Here is a 15,948-nt window from a genome sequence, read left to right as displayed (position 1 = left end):
GTCAGAAAAACAATAATACATGACAAATATTTACAACTGAAACAAATAACTAATATACGTACCACAGGTCCCAAGCGGAATGAACGTCATTTTTTTTTTGTAATGAACACTATATGAAAGAATCATTTTACAAACACTCATTTACTAAGATCACATTAATGCACTGAATTTAAAATTAAAAAAAAAGTTTTTTATTTATTTATAAGGTAATAAACATATAATAGAACTACAACAATACTTACGTACAACAAATATATATGTACAGGGTGGTCCATTGATAGTGACCAGGCCATATATCTCATGAAATAAGCATCAAACAAAAAAACTACAAAGAACAAAACTCGTCTAGCTTGAAGGAGGAAACCAGATGGCACTATGGTTGGACAGCTAGATAGCACTGCCATTAGTCAAACGGATATCAACTGCGTTTTTTTTAAATATAAACCCCCATTTTTTATTACATATTCGTATAGTACATAAAGACATATGAATGTTTTAGTAAGACCACTTTTTTCGCTTTGTGACAGATAGTGCTGTAATAGTCACAAACGTATAAGTTGTGGTTGTTGTTGTTGTTGTTGTTGTGGTCTTCAGTCCTGAGACTGGTTTGATGCAGCTCTCCATGCTACTCTATCCTGTGCAAGTTTCTTCATCTCCCAGTACCTACTGCAACCTACATCCTTCTGAATCTGCTTAGTGTATTCATCTCTTGGTCTCCCTCTACGATTTTTACCCTCCACGCTGCCCTCCAATGCTAAATTTGTGATCCCTTGATGCCTCAGAATATGTCCTACCAACCGGTCCCTTCTTTTTGTCAAGTTGTGCCACAAACTCCTCTTCTCCCCAATTCTATTCAATACCTCCCCATTAGTTATGTGATCTACCTATCTAATCTTCCTTCTGTAGCAACACATTTCGAAAGCTTCTATTCTCTTCTTGTCTAAACTATTTATTATCCACATCTCACTTCCATACACGGCTACACTCCATACAAATACTTTCAGATACGACTTCCTGACTCTTAAATCTATACTCGATATTAACAAATTTCTCTTCTTCAGAAACACTTTCCTTACCATTGCCAGTCTACATTTTATATCCTCTCTACTTCGACCATCATCAGTTATTTTGCTCCCCAAATAGCAAAACTCCTTTACTACTTTAAGTGTCTCATTTCCTAATCTAATTCCCTCAGCATCACCTGACTTAATTCAACTACATTCCATTATCCTCGTTTTGCTTTTGTTGATGTTCATCTTGTATCCTCCTTTCAAAACACTGTCCATTCCGTTCAACTGCTCTTCCAGGGGCTTTGCTGTCTCTGACAGAATTACAATGTCATTGGCAAACCTCAAAGTTTTTATTTCTTCTCGCATGGATTTTACTACCTACTCCGAATTTTTCTTTTGTTTCCTTTACTGCTTGCTCAATATAAAGGTTGAATAACATCAGGGAGAGGCTACAACCCTGTCTCACTCCCTTCCCAACCACTGCTTCCCTTTCATGCCCCTCGACTCTTACAAATGCCATCTGGTTTCTGTAAAAATTGTAAATAGCCTTTCGCTCCCTGTATTTTACCCCTGCCACCTTCAGGATTTGAAAGAGAGTATTCAAGTCAACTACATCAAAAGCTTTCTCTAAGTCTACAAATGCTAGAATCGTAGGTTTGTCTTTCCTTAATCTTTCTTCTAAGATAAGTCGTAAGGTCAGTATTGCCTCACGAGGTTCCAACATTTCTACGAAATCCAAACTGATCTTCCCCGAGGTCGGCTTCTACCAATTTTTCCATTCGTCTGTAAAGAATTCGCATTAGTATTTTGCAGCAGTGGCTTATTAAACTGACAGTTTGGTAATTTTCACATCTGTCAACGCCTGCTTTCTTTGGGATTGGAATTATTATATTTTTCTTGAAGTCTGAGGGTATTTCGACTGTCTCATACATCCTGTTCACCAGATGGTAGAGTTTTGTTAGGCCTGTCTCTCTTAAGGCTATCAATAGTTCTAATGGAATGTTGTCTACTCCTGGGGCCTTGTTTCGACTTACGTCTTTCAGTGCTCTGTCAAACTCTTCATGCAGTATCATATCTCCTATTTCATCTTCATCTACATTCTCTTCCATTTCTATAATATTGTCCTCAAGAACATCGCCCTTGTATAGGCCCTCTATGTAGTCCTTCCACTTTCCTGCTTTCCCTTCTTTGCTTAGAACTGGGTTTCCATCTGAGCTCTTGATATTCATGCACGTGGTTCTCTTTTCTCCAAAGGTCTCTTTAATTTTCCTGTAGGCAGTATCTATCTTACCCCTAGTGAGATAAGCCTCTACATCCTTACATTTGTCCTCTAGCCATCCCTGCTTAGCCATTTTTCACTTCCTGTCAATTTCATTTTTTAGGCGTTTGTATTCCTTTTTGCCAGCCTCATTTACTGCATTTTTACATTTTCTCCTTTCATCAATTAAATTCAATATCTCTCCTGTTACCCAAGGTTTTCTAATAGCATTCATCTTTTTACCTACTTGATCCTCTGCTACCTTCACTATTTCGTCTCTCAAAGCTACCCAATCTTCATCTACTGTATTTCTTTCCTCCATTCTTGTCAATCGGTCCCTAATGCTCTCCCTGAAGATCTCTACAACCTCTGGTTCTTTCAGTTTATCCAGGTCCCATCTTCTCAAATTCCCATCTTTTTCAAGTTTCTTCAGTTTTAATCTACAGTTCATAACCAATAGATTGAGGTCAGAGTCCACATCAGACCCTGGAAATGTCTTACAATTTAATACCTAGTTCCTAAATCTCTGTCTTACCAGTATATAATCTATCTGATACCTTCTAGTATCTCCAGGATTCTTCCATGTATACAACCTTCTTTCATGACTCTTGAACCAGGTGTTAGCTATGATTAAGTTATGCTCTGTGCAAAATTCTACCAGGTGGCTTCCTCTTTCATTCCTTACTCCCATTCCATATTCACCTACTATGTTTCCTTCTCTCCCTTTTCCTACTATGGAATTCCAGTCACCCATGACTATTAAATTTTCGTCTCCCTTCCCTACCTGAATAATTTCTTTTATCTCCTCATACATTTCATCAATTTCTTCATCATCTGCAGAGCTAGGTGGCATATAAACTTGTACTACTGTAGTAGGCATGGGCTTCGTGTCTATCTTGGCCACTATAATGCGTTCACTATGCTGTTTGTGGTAGCTTACCCGCACTCCTATTTTTTTAAATTCATTATTAAACCTACTCCTGCATTACCCCTATTTGATTTTGTACTTGTAACCCTGTATTCACCTGACTAAAAGTCTTGTTCCTCCTGCCACCGAACTTCAATGATTCCCACTATATCTAACTTTATCCTATCAATTTCCCTTTTTAAATTTTCTAACCTACCTGCCCGATTAAGGAATCTGACATTCCATGCTCCGATCAGTAGAACACCAGTTTTCTTTCCCCTGATAACGACGTTCTCCTGAGTAGTCCCCACCCAGAGATCTGAATGGGGGATTATTTTACCTCCGGAATATTTTACCCAAGAGGACGCCATCATCATTTAACCATACAGTAAAGCTGCATGTCCTCCGGAAAAATCACGGCTGTAGGTTCCCCTTGCTTTCAGCCATTCGCAGTACCAGCACAGCAAGGCCATTTTGGTTAGTGTTACAAGGCCAGATCAGTCAATATCCAGACTGTTGCCCCTGCAACTACTGAAAAGGCTGCTGCCCCTCTTCAGGATCCAAACGTTTGTCTGGCCTCTCAACAGATACCCCTCCGTTGTGGTTGCACCTACGGTACGGCCATCTGCATTACTGAGGCACCGCAAGCCTCCTCACCAACGGCAAGGTCCACGGTTCATGAGGGGAGGAAGTTGTGGTATCACGTAATATTCCGCCAGTGCGGACGGTATTTGCTTTGTGTTACATTCCCCATGTTAAAATGGACCATTTACCGATTGAGGAAAAGGTCAATATCGTGTTGATGTATGGCTATTGTGATCAAAATGCCCAACAAGCGTGTGCTATGTATGCTGCTTGGTATCCTGGATGACATCATCCAAGTGTCTGGGCCATTTGCCGGAGCCACATGTGAAACGTCAACCATGACTTGCAACAAATGATGATGCCCAAGTAGGTGTTTTAGCTGCTGTTGTGGCTAATCTGCACATCAGTAGCAGACAAATTGCGCGAGAATCGGGAATCTCAAAAACGTCGGTGTTGAGAATGCTACATCAACATCGATTGCACCCGTACCATATTTCTATGCACCAGGAATTGCATGGCGATGACTTTGAATGTCGTGAACAGTTCTGCCACTGGGCACAAGAGAAATTACGGGACGATGACATATTTTTTGTACGCATCTATTAAGCGACTAAGCATCATTCACCAACAGCAGTAACGTAAACCGGTATAATATGCGCTATTGGGCAACGGAAAATCCACGATGGCTGCAACAAGTGGAACATCAGCGACCTTGGGGGGTTAATGTAGGGTGGGGCATTATGGGAGGAGGGATAATTGGCCCCCATTTTATCGATGGCAATCTAAATGGTACAATGTATGCTGATTTCCTAAGTAATGTTCTACCGATGTTACTACAAAATGCTTCACTGCACGACAGAATGGCGATGTACTTCCAACATGATGGATGTCCAGCACATAGCTCACGTGCGGTTGAAGCGGTATTGAATAGCATATTTCATGACAGGTGGATTGGTCGACGAAGCACCATACCATGGCCCGCACGTTCACTGGATCTGATGTCCCCGGATTTCTTTCTGTGGGGAAAGTTGAAGGATATTTGCTATCGTGATCCACCGACAATGCCTGACAACATGCGTCAGCACATTGTCAATGCATGTGCGAACATTACGGAAGGCGAACTACTCGCTGTTGAGAGGAATGTCGTTACACGTATTGCCAAATGCATTGAGGCTGGCGGACATCATTTTGAGCGTTAATGTGGTATTTACAGGTAATCACGCTGTAACTGCATGCATTCCCAGAAATGATAAGTTCACAAAGGTACATGTATCACATTGGAACAGCCGAAATAAAATGTTCAAACGTACCTACGTTCTGTATTTTAATTTAAAAAACCTATCCGTTACCGACTGTTCATTTAAAATTGTGAGCCTTATGTTTGTGACTATTACAGCGCCATCTATCACAAAGCAAAAAAAGTGGTCCAACTAAAACATTCATATTTGTTTATGTACTACACAAATAAAAAATGGGGGTTCCTATTTAAAAAAATGCAGATGATATCCGTTTGACCTATGGCAGCACCATCTAGCAGGCCAACCATAGTGCCATCTGGTTTCCCCCTTCAAGCTAGACAAGTTTCGTTCTTTGTAGTTTTTTCGTTTGACGCTTATTTCATGAGACAAAATTGTGTGTTCCTGAATAACGCACACCTTTTTGTACAAGAGTAAGTGACTTTAAATCCTTGTGAAGATTATTCTTATTTTTAGTATTGATTCCATGACTTGAGCTGTTGGTTTGAAAAAGTGATATATTTTTAGTGACAAATTTCATTAAGGAATAAATATATTGGGAAGCAGTAGTTAGTATCCCTAGCTCCCTAAACAGGCTTCTGCAGGATGATCTTGAGTTCCCACCACATATAACTCTTATTGCACATGTTTGTGCCAAGAAAACTTTAGCTTGGTTTGATGAATTACACCAAAAAATAATCCCATATGACATTATGGAATGAAAGTAAGCATAGTATGCCAGCTTTTTCATTTTTATATCCCCTATGTCTGACACAATTCGCATTGCAAATAGAGATTTGTTAAGATGCTTCAGCAGTTCTGTGGTGTGCTCCTCGCAGTTGAGTTTACTATCAAGCTGTAATCCCAAAAATTTAACACCATCCACTTCTTCTATCTGCTTGTCATCGTACGTTAGGCATATACTCATGGGACAAGTTCTGCACTACACGTAGTGTGTTTTTTCAAAGTTTAGTTTCGTTGGCTAGGAGCCAGTGATTAATGTCCACAAATATTTTAATAGGTGATTTTTCTAAGACTACACTTGATTTGCTGTTAATTGCAATGTTTGTATCATCGGCAAACAAAACAAACTTGGCATCTGGTAATGTTACTGATAAAAGGTCATTTATTTACACAAGAAAAAGTAAGGGTCTTAAGGTGGAATCTTGTGGGACCCCACATGTAATTAGTTCCCAGTTGAATAATGCCTGATAGCTTAATACATGTCTCTTTCCTAATAACACCCTCTGTTTCCTGCCAGAGACATAAGACTTGAACCATTTTGCAGCATTTCTTGTCATACCATAATATTCCAATTTACTTAAAAGGGTATTGTGATTTACACAGTCAAATGCCTTTGACAGATCACAAAATATACCAGTTGCCTGCAATTTTTTGTCTAATGAATCAAGTACATTTTCACTGTAAGCGTAGATAGCCTTCTCAATATCAGAACCCTTTAGAAATCTGAACTGCATCTTTGACAGTAAATTATTTGTGATAAGATGGTTATAAAGCTGATTGTACATTACCTTTTCTAAAATTTTTGAGAATGCTGGCAAAAGGGAAATTGGATGGAAATTTGATGCTATTTCTTTATCTCCCTTCTTAAACAATGGCTTAACTTCAGCATAATTCAACCATTCAGGAAATATTCCACTGATAAACGACTGGTTACACAGATATCTTAATATGTTACTTAACTCAGAATCACATTCTTTAATTAACTTTGTTGATATTTCATCACACTCCCTGGATGTTTTTGATTTTAAAGATTTTATGTTGGACATTACTTCTGCTGGGGTAGTGAGGGTCAAATTCATATTATGGAAGTTACTTGAAATGTCTGGTCTGAGGTATTCCATTGCAGCATCTACAGAACCTGAACCCCATCTTTTCAGTAACAGTTATAAAATGTTTGTTAAAAAGTTCTGCAACACTATACACATCTGTCACCAATGTATCATTTACTCTTAATGCTATTTGTCCCTCTTCATGTCTGGTTCTACCGGTCTCCTCCTTCACTATATCCCATATTGTCTTTATTTTGTTATCTGATATGACTACCTTTTCCTTGTAATATATTTGCTTTGACATACGAATTACAGTCTTTAATGGAGTATTTCTTGTAATGTGCTATAGCATCAACATCAGAACTGTTTCGGGTTGACAGATACAGTTTTCTTTTTGTTTTATAAGATACCTCTATTCCTTGATTAATCCATGGCTTCTTTGTAGACTTTGCTCTAACCTTGGTTAGTTTTGGGGGGAAAGAGTGTTCAAATAAGGTAAGGACTTTATCAGCAAAAGTATTAAATATTTCATTCATGCCATGACCACTGTAAACTCCAGTGAATGTCTCCAAGGAGTGTTATAAAATAATCAATTTTTTGCTTTATTGATTACCCTCTCAAGCTTAGATTTAACAGATTTTAGATCCTGTTCAATATTAACATTTAACAGAAGGAACTGCATGTCATGAGCTGAGAGGCCATTGACTATTGGTTTTGTAATATAATTTTGTTCATTGGACTTTTCTATAAAGCTGTTTGTGAGCATTTGGCTACCCTAGTGGGGAACTTTACAGTGGGAATTAAATTGAATGATAGTGTTACTAATTGAAATAAGTTCTTATTGGGAGAGTCTTTAAGGAAATCTACACTGAAGTCACCAGCAACCACTATTTCTTTGTTTTTGGTTGTTAAATGGGCCAGTACAGCTTCAAGGTGGTTTATGAACAGATTTAAGTTACCTCCAGGTGCTCGATATACACTTAATATTATGAATGGTTTTTTGTGAAATTCTACTTCTGTTACACATGCTTCCATATACTCTTCGAGGCAAAATTTATGAATGTCTATGTTCTTAAATTTATGACAGTTCCTGATGAATGTGGCAACTCCTCCTTTCTCCATTTCTGATCTACAAAAGTGAGATGCTAACCTAAATCCTGTAACACTTAAAAAGTTCTATACCAGTGGTCACGTGATGATCAGAGAGGCAGATTATGTCAGCTGGGTTTGAAGACTCTAATTCATGTATGCAGATAATTAATTCATTAATTTTACACTCCTGGAAATGGAAAAAAGAACACATTGACACCGGTGTGTCAGACCCACCATACTTGCTCCGGACACTGCGAGAGGGCTGTACAAGCAATGATCACACGCACGGCACAGCGGACACACCAGGAACCGCGGTGTTGGCCGTCGAATGGCGCTAGCTGCGCAGCATTTGTGCACCGCCGCTGTCAGTGTCAGCCAGTTTGCCGTGGCATACGGAGCTCCATCGCAGTCTTTAACACTGGTAGCATGCCGCGACAGCGTGGACGTGAACCGTATGTGCAGTTGACGGACTTTGAGCGAGGGCATATAGTGGGCATGCGGGAGGCCGGGTGGACGTACCGCCGAATTGCTCAACACGTGGGGCGTGAGGTCTCCACAGTACATCGATGTTGTCGCCAGTGGTCGGCGGAAGGTGCACGTGCCCGTCGACCTGGGACCGGACCGCAGCGATGCACGGATGCACACCAAGACCGTAGGATCCTACGCAGTGCCGTAGGGGACCGCACCGCCACTTCCCAGCAAATTAGGGACACTGTTGCTCCTGGGGTATCGGCGAGGACCATTCGCAACCGTCTCCATGAAGCTGGGCTACGGTCCCGCACACCGTTAGGCCGTCTTCCGCTCACGCCCCAACATCGTGCAGCCCGCCTCCAGTGGTGTCGCGACAGGCGTGAATGGAGGGACGAATGGAGACGTGTCGTCTTCAGCAATGAGAGTCACTTCTGCCTTGGTGCCAATGATGGTCGTATGCGTGTTTGGCGCCGTGCAGGTGAGCGCCACAATCAGGACTGCATACGACCGAGGCACACAGGGCCAACACCCGGCATCATGGTGTGGGGAGTGATCTCCTACACTGGCCGTACACCACTGGTGATCGTCGAGGGGACACTGAATAGTGCACGGTACATCCAAACCGTCATCGAACCCATCGTTCTACCATTCCTAGACCGGCAAGGGAACTTGCTGTTCCAACAGGACAATGCACGTCCGCATGTATCCCGTGCCACCCAACGTGCTCTAGAAGGTGTAAGTCAACTACCCTGACCAGCAAGATCTCCGGATCTGTCCCCCATTGAGCATGTTTGGGACTGGATGAAGCGTCGTCTCACGCGGTCTGCACGTCCAGCACGAACGCTGGTCCAACTGAGGCGCCAGGTGGAAATGGCATGGCAAGCCGTTCCACAGGACTACATCCAGCATCTCTACGATCGTCTCCATGGGAGAATAGCAGCCTGCATTGCTGCGAAAGGTGGATATACACTGTACTAGTGCCGACATTGTGCATGCTCTGTTGCCTGTGTCTATGTGCCTGTGGTTCTGTCAGTGTGATCATGTGATGTATCTGACCCCAGGAATGTGTCAATAAAGTTTCCCCTTCCTGGGACGATGAATTCACGGTGTTCTTATTTCAATTTCCAGGAGTGTATTTCTCAGTTTCAAATATTCTGATGCAATAAAGATAGCTGACATTTCACATTGACTGAGTTAAAGTTGGGTAGAGTTGAAATTTCTGCTGATTGTTGAAAATTCTTAACCAATGCTGATGTAATAAGCTAAAATTATGTTTTTTGGTTTCTTTCTCAAATTGAAGGTTTGTCTCAATTCTAAACTCTCTTAAAACTTGGTTTCTTTCTGTCCTCCCTGCCCTAAAAAAGGGTATTTTCTGAAGCCTATAACCACTGGTATTTTATCACTCACTACAGTGTCTCCCCCCTTTAACTTTCCTGCTATTTTCGCAGCCAGTTTACCCTTCCCTTTCCTCTTGAGGTGAAGGCCATGCCTAGTATAATCCCACCTATTGAGAGAATCAACAGGAAACAGGAAACACACCAATGTGTGACCCTGCACCAAACATAAGCAGCTGTTCCAACTCCAAATTAACTCTCTTGACAGAAGAGTTCAAATGAGGTCGGTCATGGTACCCAAGAAGAGATACAAACTCAACACTAGTATGCTTCGATGCTGATGCAATCTTTGTCAGGTCACACTCTATACTGTACCCAGGATCTCTGTCAATACTATTACCTGGTTCACCCACTATAACCACGGTGTCTTCGTTACATTCTTACTTTTCAATTTGCTGCTGAAAGTTTGTTGTGCCCTGTCTACACCTGCAACTGCTTGAGACTCACCAGCTTCTAACTGAGGCAACAGGTCAAATCTATTTTCCACACTCACCACAAAGCTGTCAGACAAAGTTCTAGGCCTGTTCCTCCTGTTGCCTGTTGCCACTTCCAACCTCTCTTTACCCTTCTCCCTCCTTAACCTGTCAAGGTCTCCCCTGGCCTTGTCTAACTCAGCCTGAAGAGCGGCAATTTTCCCCTCCTGTTCTAGTATATTCCTATCTCTACTACATATCCTACAAAACCACTGATGAGTCTCATTTACTTCCCCTATTCCCATGTCACTACAGTCACCCACATGGAAAAAACTATAGCACCCGTCACACCAAAGCCCCGACCTAAACAATTCTATGGGAAGTCACGCACTTTTCACTCATGATAAACATAATAGTTTATTAAGAATAAGTCAGTTAAATTACAGATAAACATAAAAATATGATTCCACAAATTTGGCCTATACGCAAATGTATGTAAACAAAAACAAGAGTGCAAAGTTTCTGAAATGTGAGTTAAATAAGGAAGAGGTACACTACAGTTAAATTGCTGGAGAGAGGAAAGAACAATTAAACGAAATTCTATAGATTTGCTGTGGGAAAACGCAAACTAGAAAATACGACTGTAACCTAACTGTACGATCTTTTCATGTTTTCTGCAATATTATGTAAAGAAAAATGAAACCTTTAATGGTACGCTTAAAAAGCACACTGAAACACCTATTTACCGTATAATCAGTACTAAACTAAATGTTTTTATAATCTAAAATGACTTATCTTTACGAGAACACCAAAACTTGCTCTAGTCGCCTGGCTGTAGGGCTGCCAACATTTAAAAGTCTCAGAATTTAAAGAAACTTTCATTTTTTGCTGCATCTCACACTGTAGATCATCATAATCAACATAGTATCAACATTGTTGAGCATTAGATAAATATTGTGTTTTATGCAGCCTTGTGGGTGTTATTTGGAGATTTTGACATTTAGAGTGTAATGACCATGACTTAGCAAACCTGAGTTGATCCTTCCTGCAGTCTCCATATAATCATCATCAGAGTATAACAGAGCAACAACTTTTTGTGACTCACATTCTGGCATGCTGGGTAAAATCTTTGGTCTAATGTAAATTTTATGCAATTTCCTAATTTAGCTGTTCCCGTGTTATCAAGAGCATGCAAGCCAATTTAAATGACATAATTTGCTTTTGCAACAGGGCTGCAACAGCGTTTTTGCAAGAACTGTGAGTTTGTGGCAAGGCTTTATGATAGAAGCTGATAAGAAATTTGATCAAACTGTAATAATATGTAGTACTGGTAAAACAGAGGCAATGGAAGCAATATGCATTCCAGCTATGAGATATAAAAGCATATGGGTTGGACTGTTGTGCAGACAATTCTTTCAAGACAGGTGGAGAGGATAACCACAACAGTGAAAGGGAAAAGGCTAACAATGTAATGAACACCAATAGGGCAGACAATAATAAAGTAAGTTGAGAGATATAATGAGAACAACAGATTTCTACATCAGCTTGGAATTCTTAAGATCTCTCTTACATCAGAGTGTTATCCTAAAACAGTGAATGAGTACATAGGAGGAGAGGCTAACTGCATCTAAAAGTACAACAGATTAGCAGAGGACGACCAGGACATGTGGTGGCGGAGGTAGGGTCAAGGACCTCCTAGGCAGAATATGCAGTAAGAGCACTCCAACCCTAATCACCCTGACCTTGCCCCAAAAGCAGTTCAAAATATTAGATCTGGGAAGAGAAACCACCTTCTTGGAGGAAATGAAGAACAAGTTCAACTGTCTGGATGTCATCCGCCAACATTAGAGACTAAGAATCCGGAAGAGACTAAGTGTGGAGAGACGGAAGAAGGGGGCATTTACCGAGGGAAATAAAATGGCTAAACCACACTGGATAACACCTCCCTCCTAGTTATGTATTGTAGAGAGGTTACTGAAAGAAGTACGTACTCAACTACTGTGCAGTGCACAAGATATTCTGTTTTTAAATTCTTAAAAATACAAATGGTAACATGAGATTTACACTAAAACATCTGTTTTTATTATTCTAGCCAATGTTTTCTTATCTTGGGCTTTTTTAAAACTACTTCTATATAAAAGTAGGGTCCTTCTGCACTTGTGTTCTTTATGATAATTCTGGTCCTGTCACTGGAGCTGTAGTACCTGTAAAATGACTCTATTCCATGTACTTTACATTTTCATTGTCTATTTTATATTTTACATCCATCAGATCTTGCTTCTGATGAACTTTATTTCTGCTGCTACAATTTTATTTTTTCCTATATTTTAAATCCACAAGCAAGGATAAGCAGAAAGTATGTATTCTATTGAGAAATTATGCTTTACATTGTTGTCATTTGATGTGAAACTCCAAAGATTCTTTGAAACTGATTCAAGCCTTGTTCCTTCCAGAATTAAGTTTGAAACTCCTCCCCATCCTCCTCCTCCTCCTCCTCTCTAAATGCCATTAATACTGTTAAATGCACTGATTTTTAGATAAAAATTTTCAACATTTGAGGCTTCTTCTGTACTGTCTCCTCTATTTTCTTTAACATAATGGCATCATCAGTAAATTCACATCAGAGGTCTAACCATTCTCAATCTCATTGATAGGTCTTCATTATTTTCTCCACAGCCATGATGAAGTGAGATAAGAACCAAAAAAATTTCTTTCTGGATACATTACATTACTCCAAACCATTCTATTAAGCCATTTTCTATTTCAAAGTAAGAGGCCTACCTGTACTCCCATGCATCTACTCTAACATTCTTACTACAGATATGTTTTCCCTAGCCTATTTATGTTATCTTTCCTAGCACATTTGAAGAGCAAATGCAAAAGTCAGGAAAAACTAAGGCAAGATTGTGAAGAAAATATTAGAAAATAGAACAACAGTAGAAACATTATGAATGAACACAGAAGTATACAATCACACAGAAAAAATAAAATCTGAAATTAGTAAAATAAGACCTTTTTTTGGGGGGGGGGGGGCACATGCAGAGATTAAGTCCTCACAGAATGACAAAAGTATACAGCGTTTTGTAAAATAGAAATGTAAATCCAATTATGGAAGTGCATGAAGACATACATTAAATTAGCATAGATAAATGAAAAATTGAAGAAAGTACAAAATACAGAAATAAAATTAAAAGTGTGGAGGTTTTATTTATTTATTTAAATGTTCCAAAAGGAGAAGGAAGAAAATGTGCAGCAGAAGAGAGAACAGAAATGACTATTGGAGAAAGCATAAAGCTCCCTTAGTGGCTTAAACATGATTGTTAATGGACCTGTTCAGAAAAAAGAAGAAATAGAAACCATAATTTAAATATTTCCATTACCTGCCTTGTTCAAAATAAGATCTAGCAACTCAAATTGCTTAATCACTTGGGATCTTACTCAACGAATTTCATTTATGAAAGTAAAGTGACAGTGTCTTCTTGAAGCAATACTGCAATGACTTTCCTGTTTGTCACCTCCTGACTTTGAACGGGTGCTTTAAGACAATCTGGCATCTTGTTTCCAGTCCAAATGACAGACAGTATTTGGTCTATGCATGCACTTGTTAACTTGTTAACACTGCCTGTGAGTTTGTCAAATGTTGTTGATTTCTGTTTCACGTCCTGATTAGTTCTCTCTCTTCTTCCAGTTAAATTAGATGTTGATGAACTTTACTTATTCTGCCCTCTCTGCAGTTAGTGTCATTGATATTACTGGCAATTCTAATGAGTAACATATTCAAAGAGTTCATGTCTACACTGGTTTCTCCTTCTTCCTCTTGTGTATTCCTTCATCTGTTTGTGTCCTGCTGACATATTCTCTTTACTTTGAAGACCAGCTTGGCAGCAGATATCCAATACATATGTTTTCATCTTTCATCAGCCGTTATACGAAGGTTGGAACTTAAGTAGTGGTAACTATTTATTTACAGCTCGTACAAAATTGATACGTATTTCAAAGTTTTCCTCACCTTCAAAGTAGTCACCAACATTGTGTATAACCCGTTGCCAGCGATCTGGAAGTTGTAGGATACTCTTAGCAGTACCAGTTGTGTTGACAGCTGGAGCGGCGCAGTCTACTGCCCAACGAATTTATAGCAGTTCTGAAGCGAATGCTGTGAAGTGTTTCCTTCAGTTTAGAAATCGAGTTGAACTCACAAGGGCTTAAGTCAGGGGAGTGCAGTAGGTGGTATATCACTTAGCAACACCAGCAGTCAAACAGCTTGCACTGTACGTGCTTGAGCATTGTCCTGCAAAATGATGGTCATGTTCTGCAGAAAGTGTCATCACTTCTGTCTCTTAAGCTGGTCCTAGGTTGTGTTCCAAAAATGAACAGCATTTGCTTCAGAATTGCTACAAATTCGTCGGACAATAGACTACGCTGCTCGAACTGTCAACACAACTGGCACTGCTAAGAGTATCCTACGATTTCCACGTGACTGGCAACAGTTTATACACAATGCTGGTGACTACTTTGAAGGTCAGTAAAACTTTGAAACACGTATCTATTTTGTACGAGCTGTAAATAAATAGTTGCCACTATTAAAGTTCCAAGCCTCATATACAGATTTGTTGTTCTGGTAGGGGCTCTAAACATATTGTCTTTATGATCTAATGATTAAACTACAGTCTTTTTCTCTACTTCATTTACTTTCCCTTATACTGGTTACAAGCAGATACATATAGTAACTAACTGTACCACAAAACAACTGTTTCAGCCTGTGAACCAAACAAATTCTACATCATCTTAAAATGATTTATGAACATTTAACTAGTTAATGTAGTACCTTGAATTTGGTCATCTGAAGCTTCTGATCCTTCAAGAGATAATGCATCATCATTTGATTTGGACAAACCATGAGCCAGAAAACGATTAAATCGTTTGATTACCTTCTTCTGTGACTTGGATATTTTAAATTCCAAGGCTTCACATCTGAAGTTTACAACAAACAAAACTATTAAAAGAAAATACAAAAACAATTAGACAAACAGGTTATAATGGAGAGAACACAGCGAACTTCAAACATAAAATATTCTATGAACCACCAGATGTTATCATTGTGTCTAATTAAAAAAATGAAAGTAAACAATGATTTTCAGAGTTTCAAAATCTCTCTCTCTCTTTCTCTCTTTCACCATGACCAGCAGCAGCAGCAGCAGCAGAACACACACGACGGTATTGCAGTGGCTCCTTCCTGTGGCAGAAGGGTTGAAGGGAAAGAAAGAGAGGTGAAAGAAAAAGGACTGGTGAGATTTACAAAGTGGGGAAACTTGCCCAGAACTGCGGGTCAGGGGAAACTTACCATGGCATTTGCTAAATCTCACCAGTCCTCTTCCTTCACCCCTCTTCCTCCCCCTTCAACCCTTGTGTCAGAAGAAGGAGCCACTGGCTCCAAAAACTTGCATATTTCAATACCTTAATATGTGTGTTCTCATGCCACTACTTGGTGAGAAGATTTTTTTATCTATCCAATTACATCATATTCCCTAAATTTTACAACTGAATGTCACCACTGCATTGTAAGTAATAGGATTCACAATAGAATAAAATTTGTTGTTATAGTACATGCATCAGCACTACATACATATGAACCTAGATAACAGTTCACAATGGGAGGTATATTGATTGCTGTGTATAAACTCCTAAGGAATAATGACTACTGAATAATAGGTATAAAATGAAGCACTGAGCTGCAGACAGAGAAATGATAAAAGAAATGTGTTTGGCTGTCAGAAGTGCTATGTGTGAAGC

The 15,948-nt window shown here is 39.6% G+C and overlaps 1 protein-coding gene across 2 annotated transcripts in view; it reads right to left on the bottom strand.

The window, feature by feature from the left end:
• Positions 1 to 15,948, bottom strand: part of LOC126162839 (arginyl-tRNA--protein transferase 1) — a 183,930-nt gene that overhangs the window by 149,482 nt on the left and 18,500 nt on the right. For both annotated transcript variants that reach the window (XM_049919601.1, XM_049919602.1), the window contains exon 3: positions 14,984 to 15,129. In XM_049919601.1, the coding sequence (XP_049775558.1) occupies positions 14,984 to 15,129 (146 nt within the window). The remainder of the gene's footprint in view (positions 1 to 14,983; positions 15,130 to 15,948) is intronic.

Source organism: Schistocerca cancellata, chromosome 2 (genome assembly GCF_023864275.1).
Source record: "Schistocerca cancellata isolate TAMUIC-IGC-003103 chromosome 2, iqSchCanc2.1, whole genome shotgun sequence".
Taxonomy (NCBI): Eukaryota; Metazoa; Arthropoda; class Insecta; order Orthoptera; family Acrididae; genus Schistocerca; species Schistocerca cancellata.
Note: the sequence above shows the minus strand (reverse complement) of the source record. Positions and strands in the feature narration are given on the sequence as shown.